Below are 9956 nucleotides of genomic sequence, written 5' to 3' on the forward strand. Positions count from 1 at the left end.
GAACTCACCGATGTGGGATTTGGGATTAAGCCAAAAAAGTCAACAAATCTCCACCTTGGCTTAATTTCAAGTCTCTCCTAATACAAATGTTCTCAAACATAACAAAACCAATCTTTGCGGTGCTTCAAATTTGCGCCTACGGGCGCCAACTTCAAATGTGCAAGATATTAACCAAGTCTAAACAGTGTTCAAGCTTGGCCCTTGTAACGACCTTGGTGAGCATATCTGCAGGATTCTCCGTAGTGTTGAATCTTTTGGAGAATAATCTCCTCTTCTTCGAGAATCTCATGCTCAAAGTGATAGCGAACATCAATGTGCTTCGTCCGTGCATGAAAGACTTGATTCTTTGCTAAATGAATAACACTCTGACTGTCAGAATATACCTCAAGTTGTTTCTGACCAACTCCTAAGTCTTTAAGAAAGCCATGAAGCCAAATTGCTTCCTTTAAAGCCTCTAATCGCCATATACTTTGCCTCTGTCGTAGTCAAAGCCACCGTAGACTACAAGGTAGACTTCCAACTAACTGGCGCTTTTGCTAAAGTGAACAAATAGCCAATTGTAGATCGTCGCTTATCCAAATCACCTGCATAATCAGAATCACAATATCCAACTATGCATTGGCTAAGTGATTCATCTTGCTCAATGCCAATCCAACATCTACAGTATTTTGGAGGTACCGTAGAATCCATTTCCCAGCTTGCCAATGACCCTTTCCCGGATCATGCATGTACCTTCTAACAATACTAACAACCTGTGAAATATCTGGTCTTATACACAGCATTGCAAACATCAAGCTTCCAATTGCATTTGCAGATGGGACTTTCGCCATGTATTCTCGTTCTTCATTAGTCGTCGGAGATAAACGACTACTCAATTTCAAATGAGGAGCAAGTGGAGTACTTACAAGTTTTGTATCTTCATGCATACCAAAACGTTGTAGTACCTTTGGAAAATACTACTTATGTGATAGCCAAAGTTTCCCCCTCTCTCTGTCCATGTTTATCTCCATGCCAAGAATCTTCTTGGCTTCCCCAACACTACAAGAAAATAACAATTTAGTCACCGAAATCAGCGACCGAAAATAAGTGGTCGCAATTTGTGACCGAAATAGTCATCGAATATCCTCAGTGTCAAATCTGCGACCGAAATAACGACCGAATGAATTGTTAATGATGTTAGTTAGTTTTGTGACCGAATTAGCGACCGAACATGAGAGTGACAAAATCATCGGTCGCTAAAGTGGTGGCTATTTTGAATAAATTGAAAAAAAAATATTTGTGACCAAATATGTATTTTTTAGTCACCAATTTTCTTTCGGTCGCTAAATATAATTGCTTATTTTCTGCCACCGAATTAGCGACCGAATATGTATATTTTTTAGCCACCGATTTTCTTTTGGTCGCTAAATATAATTGCTTATTTTCTGCCACCGAATTAGCCACCAAATATGTTTATTTTTTAGCTACCGATTTTCTTTTGGTCGCTAAATGTAATTGTTTCTTTTTGCCACAGAATTAGCCACCAAATATATTTTTAGTCACCAATTTTATTTTTGTCACTAAATGTAATTGTTTATTTTTGACACCAAATCAGCCACCAAATACGTTTATTTTTTAGACACCGATTTTCTTTTTATCACTAAATGTAATTGTTTATTTTACTACTACTACTAATAATAATAATAATAATAGTAATAATAAGAATAATAATAATAATGCATAGAATATAATGATAGCTATTTTTGTATGAAAAAAATGTATTTTACAAGATCTTCTACAATGAATCTAACCATTGGTTATATTTTATTTAATTAATATTAATAGAAAGATATCTATTTTGGAAATCGGATAGAATGGTTATCCATGGCTAATGCTCTTGGTATGTTGTGTTTGCAACAGAGAGAGGGGCATCGTGGTCATAATGTAACTAAGCTTCATGTTTCCAGAAAGGCAACTTCTCAGTTCCTCTCCTACGTTTCTGTCTCACACACTCAAACCATATTCCAAACCCCAATTTATGTCTTCATTTTCCTTCTCGTCCCCAAAATCTCTGTGCACATTCTTCTTCTTTGGCGATTCCATGACCGCCGGTGCTATGGTGACGATCGTTGGTTCGGCGGCGACTCTGCACCTCTTATTCAGGCAGAGGAAGAAGGCCGAAGAGGAATGGTTGAGAGCTCGGACCTTGAGGGTAATGAATTCATGGAAAAAGAATGAGCTGTGAAGAAAAGAAGATGGATCAGAAAAGAATGTGGAAGCGGTGAGTGTGCTTTCTTCTGGAAGCGGTGAGTTTGCTTTCTTCTGGAAGAGGTGAGAAGAAAAGAAAACAAGATAGAGATAAAACTTGAAGTTCTAATTTTTATTACGTGTAAAGTGTACATATAGGAAAAGAAAAGGAAAGCTAAAAATATACAAACCCAATAATTGGGCCAGAAACAAAAAACCAGCCCAAAGGCCTACAAAGAGAAATCCAAAATCCTCCCTCAAGCTGGAGTGTGAATAGAAGAAACTCCAAGCTTGGAAATAAATCTGTTAAAAGCTTCTTTCTCTAGAGCCTTGGTAAACAAATCTGCCGGTTGCTCAGAAGTTCTAATGGGCAGAAGATGGAAGAGACCTTGTTGCAATCTTTCACGAACCACGTGACAGTCAATATCTATATGTTTCGTTCGTTCATGAAAGTTTTTATTGTGTGCAATATGTCTTGCTGACTGGTTATCACAATATAGACTAGCAGTACTTGTAGTGGGAATTTCAAGATCTTCTAACAGATAGGAAATCCATTGTACTTCACATGATGTAGAAGCAAGAGCTCGATACTCTGCCTCTGAAGATGATTTGGAAACAGTGCCCTGTTTCTTAGTTTTCCAAGAGATCAAAGATTCTCCCAGAAATATGCAGAATCCAGTTGTTGAACGTCTAGTCACGGAGCATGTAGCCCAGTCTGAATCACTGAAAGCCTTCAAATGTAGAGTAGAAGACTTGGGATAAAAAATACCTTGAGCAGGAGATGTTTTGATGTATCGAAGAACACGTTGCATGGCTTGATGATGATACATAGATGGCTTCTGAACATATTGACTGAGGAACTGCACAACAAAGCATATATCTGGTCGTGTGTTAACAAGATATAGCAAGCATCCAATGGTCCTTCTATAGGTAGTGATATCTTGTATTTCATCTTCTTGGTTGAAGAGCTTATCATTTTGTTTTTGCATGGGTGTCGCAATTGGTTTAGCTCCAAGCATGCCGGTATCTTTCAAAATGTCGAGAGCATATTTCCTCTGACAAATGTGTATTCCTTCCCGTGAACGAGCAATCTCTAGTCCCATAAAATATTTCAACTTTCCTAGGTCTTTAATACGAAAGGTTGCATTCAAAGATTCTTTTACAGTGCTAATGTCATTAATGTTGTTTCCAGCTAAAACAATATCATTAACATAAACAAGAAGGGCAATGAAAGATTTTTCAGTTTTTCTAATAAACAAAGAATGGTCAGCTGTAGATTGAGTAAAACCAATGGTGAACAAATGTGAAGTTAGTTTCTCATACCATTGTCGACTTGCCTGTTTTAGACCATACAACGATTTATCCAAACGACACACCTGATCAACTTTCTCTGTGTTGACTCCAGGTGGTACCTCCATATAGACTTCTTCATTTAAATCTCTGTGTAGAAAAGCATTATCTACATCAAGTTGTTCCAAGAACCAGTCCTTGATAGCAGCCAATGCAAGGATGACACGTATGGTAGTCAGTTTGGCAACAGGTGAATAGGTGTCAAGAAAGTCGATACCCTCACGTTGTGTATACCCTTTTTGCAACCAGTCGGGCTTTGTATCTCTCTATGCTTCCATCAGCTTTTCGTTTGACTTTATATACCCACTTACACCCAATGGGTTTCTTTCTTGCAGGAAGATCAACAATACTCCATGTGTGGTTTCTTTCTAGTGCCTTGATTTCATCATCCATGGCTTTTTTCCATTTATGTGATTTCACAGCTTCCTCATATGTCCTCGGTTCATTTTGCAAAGAGAGAGAGAGAGTATAATTGAGTTGAGCCTCTGACAATCTTTTATAGGACAAACCTGAGTTTAGAGGATATCTAACCTTTTTTTGTGAAGATGCTGTGAGTTGGTGATGATAGTTTTCCAAGTATGGAGGCATCCTACGAGTTCTTGTGGATCTTCGGAGGTCAAGATCAACAACTTCAAGATATTCAGCAATTTCTGTGATAGTTTCAACATTGAGAGCAACTTCGTTGTTCCTCACATAGTCATTGTCAAGCATGTGATTAAAGTAGCTTTGATCACTCTCAATGTTGTTCTACAAGTCATTATCAAGAATTTTGCAGAAAATATGCTTATGAAAAACAACATTTCTAGAAACAAATATTTCTCTAGTGTTAGTGTCAATAACCACATAACCCTTGGTTCCATTTTTGAAACCCAAAAATATGCATTTCTTAGCTTTAGGATCCAATTTATTTATATTATTTTCAATAGTAGATGAAAAACATAGGCAGCCAAAGATGCGTAAATTCTGGAAATTAGGCACAGTTTTATATAACATCTCATATGGACTTTTATTTTGAATAACAGGGGAAGGTAATCTGTTAATAAGATACACAGAATGAGAAATAGCATAATTCCAAAAGACCTTTGGTATTTTTGATTGGAATATAAGGCTTCTTGTTACATTTAGGATATGTTGATGTTTCTCTCAACCACAGAGTTTTGTTGTGGAGTTTCTATGCATGTGGTTTGATGTATGATGCCATGTTTATCATAGAACTATTTCCAGTGAAATTCTTGCCCATTATCAGATCTTATAACTTTAATATTTCTACTAAATTGATTTTGAACAAAAGCAACAAAACTTATTAACAGATTTCTGGTTTCAGATTTATTTTTCATAAGATGTATCCAAATGAATTTTGTAAATTCATCCACCACAGTAAGAAAATACTTGTGACCATGTATAGATTGAACACTAAAGGGACCCCAAATGTCAACATGAATGATATCAAAAGGTTCTTTACAGATACTATTGCTTAAAGGAAAAGGAAGTCTATGCTATTTAGCCAAATGACAAGGGATACAAACATTGTTTTTATCAAAATGTATATCATCATATTTCTTACTCAAACATTCAAGAACTTTGCTTGACGGATGCCCAAGTCTGCAGTGCCACACGTCAATGTTGTTAATGTGTTTAAACAGGTTCTCAGTCTGCATGGACTCACTAGCGCAAAAATGCTAATCAAATGCAACTATTTTACATTTACAAATGCGGCTATAGAGCCGCATTTAATCAGCACGCAATTGTAAATCAGAGAAATACAAATGCGGCTATAGAGCTGCATTTGTAAATGCGATTTACGAATGCAGTTATTTGAAATAGCCGCATTTGTATATTCTTTTGAATGAGCTGGGGTTTTAGGGGCACGTTGTTGGTGAAGAGTGGAAGGGGAGAAGAGGAAACACGACAGCGACGGCGAGAGCGAAATGCGACAGCGGCGGAAGCAATGAATACACCTTCAAAATGCAGAGCGAAACCCATTAAAAACGAAAGCAATATGGAAAGCGAAAGCCATTGGAGTTCAATGCAGTTGTTAGGGGCAATGGAAACAAGAGAATGAGGGGCAATGCAGTTACGTACCTTCGAAAATGCAGAACTTCGCAACCAGAGAAAACGAAGAACAAATATGAGCGCAAACAGAGAATGAACGAAACTGTTGAGCGCATAAAATTTTTAGGGTAAAAACTATTTCCAAATGCGGCTAAACGTAAAAACCGCATTTGTAAATCAAGCTTTTTGATTTACAAATGCGGCTATTTGAATAACCACATTTGTAAATCAAAATAATTTCAAAATTGCCACCGCATTTTTTACGAATGCGTTTAAGCGCTAAACCGCATTAAATAAGGAGCACTCTTTTCTTATTTTTGTACTAGTGACAGAACAAAATTTTCCTTTGCTGCACATTGAATTTGGTACAAACCATTATGAATCCTAGCTTGTCCAATCATCCTAGATGTACTCATTTCCTGTATATCACATGTATCACGAGAGAAAGTGAGTTTATAGTTTAAAGAAGATGCAAGACTATGTATAGAAAGAATGTTCAGAGTAAATTCTGGTATATACAAGACATTGTGTATCATGAATTCTCTTGACAAAAGAACAGTTCCTGCACGTCTTGCTATAACATGAGTATTATTGGGTAATCGTATTCTTATTGGCTTTATCTCATGATGACTTAGGAAAAGAGTAAGATCACATGAAACATGGTCTGTGGCACCAGTGTCCAAGATCCAAAAATGTGTACATACTTTACCTTTCTCAAAAGATTGAACAGAGGATTCATTACCTTTCTCAGAAGTTTGAACAGAGGGATCCACATTTCCATTTGATTTTTCTTTGTCGTTGGAGAATTGCAATATGTCAACTATTTTCCGCAATTGTTCAGTGCTCAACGAATTCACTATTTGATCATTAGTATACTTATCTTGAGGTGATTTCTTTTCAACAATTTCTTCCACCCTTTCTACTGCGTTGGCTGCATAATTGTTCCTCTGTTGTTTCATCCACGGTGGATATCCATGTTTGGAATAACATTCATCTACTGTATGATTCATTTTATTGTAGTATGAACATTGCTTACCATAGTTTTTACCTCTTCCTCTTCCATAATTCTTCCATCCAGTATTACCACCATTTCGATAATTGGGCTTTTGTGTTTGTTGGCTTGCGTTATTGATAAGAACCTTTGTTTCTGAAATCGGTGTTTCATGGAACTGTTTCTCTTGCCTTTCTTGCTGTAAAATCAAAGAGAAAACACGATTTATGTTAGGAAGAGGTTCAAGAAGAAGAATCTGCGTTTTTACGTTGTTATACGCTTCACCAAGATCCTTTAGAAAACACATGACTATTTCTGATTCTCTCCATTCAAGAATGACTGTTGAAAGTTTGCAAGAACATTTCTTGCTACAAGTGCAAACAGGTATAGGCCGCAGAGAATCCAATTCTTCCCACAAGATTTTGGATTCAGTGTAGTATTCCATGATGCTTCTTTCCCCCTGTTTGATTGAATTCACTTCCTGTAGGAGATCGGATATGCGAAAATGGTTACTCTTGGAGAATCTTTCTCTCAATTCTTCCCATAAATCTTTGGCATTGTCTATGTAAACGGTGCTTCGAGCAATTTGGGCATTTAAGGTTCGTGTAATCCAAGATATGACCATGACATTGCAGCGCTCCCACGCTTCGTGCAACCCATCATTTTGTGCTGGTTCAGGTAGGTCTTCGTTCACAAACTTTAATTTGTTCTTGGAGAGGAGAGCTCTCTTCATGGCCCTGTTCCAAGTGTGATAATTGTCACAGTCAAGTTGCGTTGTGATGAGCATCGTTCCTGGGTTTTCTCCTGGATGCAAGTAGTACGCACTTGATGGGTTCTGAGACAAATCCATTTGATGAACAGAAACAGAGAACAAGATGCAGAGGAAAAAAAAATTAAGAAGGAAGAAAGTAAATCAGAGTGCGAAGAAGCAGAGTGGGACAAGCTCGCTCTGATACCATAATGAATTCATGGAAAAAGAATGAGCTGTGAAGAAAAGAAGATGGATCAGAAAAGAATGTGGAAGCGGTGAGTGCGCTTTCTTCTGGAAGCGGTGAGTGCGCTTTCTTCTGGAAGCGGTGAGTTTGCTTTCTTCTGGAAGAGGTGAGAAGAAAGGAAAACAAGATAGAGATAAAACTTGAAGTTCTAATTTTTATTACGTGTAAAGTGTACATATAGGAAAAGAAAAGGAAAGCTAAAAATATACAAACCCAATAATTGGGCCAGAAACAAAAAACCAGCCCAAAGGCCTACAAAGAGAAATCCAAAAGAGGGCGAAACCAGCTCAGGTGTCGTCGAATCTGTTCGAATCGATCGTGACGCCGTGGGAGATGCCGAGGTTCACTTACTCCGAGATTATTGGGAAATGGCCAATCGCTGACTTGATCTTCGGTATCAATTCCTTCATGCGCAAACATGTGAGCATATATTTATTCACACTCACTAGCCTTATTCATAGATTATTGGACTATAATAATAAATAAATCCATTGTTTTAATTAATATTCTTATAATTGGGTTTATTTGGGCCTTAACTATTATTATTGTTAATTTTGTGTTTTTAGAGTAAATTATCCGGAGGAAGCATCTACCTTTGTGAATGGGCCAAATATGCAAAAGTCCAAGTTGCTTCTTGAACCAAAACAGGAAACAAATTCTGAGGAGAAGAAAGAGAAAATAAAATCTACAATATCTCAGAAACAGAATTGGAAGCAAATCTTCTGCAAAATACAAGAATTCTGGAAAGATGGAAACTTGGAAACGGTTAACAAAATATAAACTACAATATTCTCTCAAGATCCTTGGAGCAGAAAAGCCTATAAAAGGACACAAGCATCAAGGAGAAAAGAGAGAGTTTCATAGGGTTTTCTTAGTTTATTTTCTTCTTAGTAATTCTTTTGTTTTGCCTCCGCATGGAAGGCTAAACCTTTTTGGTTGATTCTTTTGTAATTCCCCATTGAGTTCTGAGGTTTTCTTCAATAAAAGTTTCGATTTTTAATTCTCTATAGCAGTTGTTTTTATTGTCTAATCTCCTGAAAAATTGGTTTTTGTGAGAGGTTGTACTTGAACGCATGATTGAGAGTCTTCCTTATCTTAAAATTTGGTTTCTTAGTTAGTTCGCATTGTTCTAATTAATTTCTTGGGCGCATGACTCAAGGGAGAGGAGGTAAGCATTCCCATGGAGTATACGCATGGAACAAAGTGGGTATTGATTAAACTAGTAGACACATGCTTTACTGGTGAGTTTCAGTTGAATCAAATCGGCGCATGTTCAATCTGGTTTAGCTCTGTTGGAGGATTGAGAAAAGATTAATATTTAGAGAACCTGTGAAGAATTCAATGGTGGAAGAACTAGGGATCAACCGCTTTTTATTTTCTATTTTAATCTCTTTTATATTTTTTGCACAACTATCTCAAACCCCCTTTTTATCTTTATTGTTATTGCTAACTTTTATTGCCTGCAGATAGATTTTAAACCCTGATCAATTGATTTTACTATTGGATTCGTTGGGAGACGACTTGGGGACATTTGTCCACAATTATACTATCATCTCTCTAGTGTTAGACAAGTCTACGCTAGAATCATATTAATTTGACAGCAAAACGACAGCTATCAGCAAACATGTCGACTCAATTTCTTTGGTATCAATTCCTTCTGTTTCTGATACAAACACAACTCATTGCAGTTTATGTTTGTCATCAATTCTACTATTAGTTAGGATGGATATTAGGAGTGGAGTGAGTGCAGGAGTAAGTTGTATGGGAGTGGAAACAGTGAGTGTATATTGTTGTTTGGGGGCATAGCACTAAACTTATCTTAGATGTATGAAAAATGAGGTACAAGGGAGCAGAGTAAAACAAAACTGTTTATAACCTTGTAGCTATAAGAAGTTTTAGGGTGCCATTGTAGCTATCTATTTATAACCTTAAACAAGCAATTTAGTCTACTAAATTATAAATCCAAAATTGAAATTAGAAAATTAAAGTTTAATTACAAATTGAGCTAAAAAGTAATATAAATATTAATTTGAATGGCCTTATCTACTTATTTTGTCATTTGCTTGATACAACTGACCTATTTCAGTAACCTTATATATGGTAACTTGTACATCTATTTATAACTCGTATTTGATTGTGAGTTCACAATTTCATATGGTCTTGAAACTACTGCCAAAGTTTTACATCTTCTAGCAAATTCAAAAAGGTACTCTAAAGTCAATAATATTTACCACATGAACTTCTCATGATTCCTTGTCTAAATGTTAAAGTTGTAGGTCCAAATGGCATCCCTATTGAAAGTTTGGAAGCGTATTAGAGAGCAAGGTTTCATTTGGCTCACT

At 36.6% G+C, this 9956-nt stretch overlaps 1 protein-coding gene across 1 annotated transcript; it reads right to left on the reverse strand.

Annotated features, from left to right (window-relative positions):
- Nucleotides 1-6040: 6040 nt before the first annotated feature.
- On the reverse strand, nucleotides 6041-7469 carry LOC137834422 (uncharacterized). Its single transcript, XM_068642482.1, has 2 exons — nucleotides 6148-7469; nucleotides 6041-6047 (listed from the first exon to the last, which is right to left on the reverse strand). The coding sequence occupies exons 1-2, from the start codon at nucleotides 7467-7469 to the stop codon at nucleotides 6041-6043; spliced, it is 1329 nt and encodes a 442-aa protein (XP_068498583.1).
- Between the last annotated feature and the right edge of the window lie 2487 nt (nucleotides 7470-9956).

Source organism: Phaseolus vulgaris, chromosome 11 (assembly GCF_000499845.2).
Source record: "Phaseolus vulgaris cultivar G19833 chromosome 11, P. vulgaris v2.0, whole genome shotgun sequence".
Taxonomy (NCBI): Eukaryota; Viridiplantae; Streptophyta; class Magnoliopsida; order Fabales; family Fabaceae; genus Phaseolus; species Phaseolus vulgaris.

What these genes read in the sequence shown, in the direction of transcription:
- LOC137834422 (XM_068642482.1), bottom strand. Translation starts at nt 7,469, where the DNA reads ATGGATTTGTCTCAGAACCCATCAAGTGCGTACTACTTGCATCCAGGA.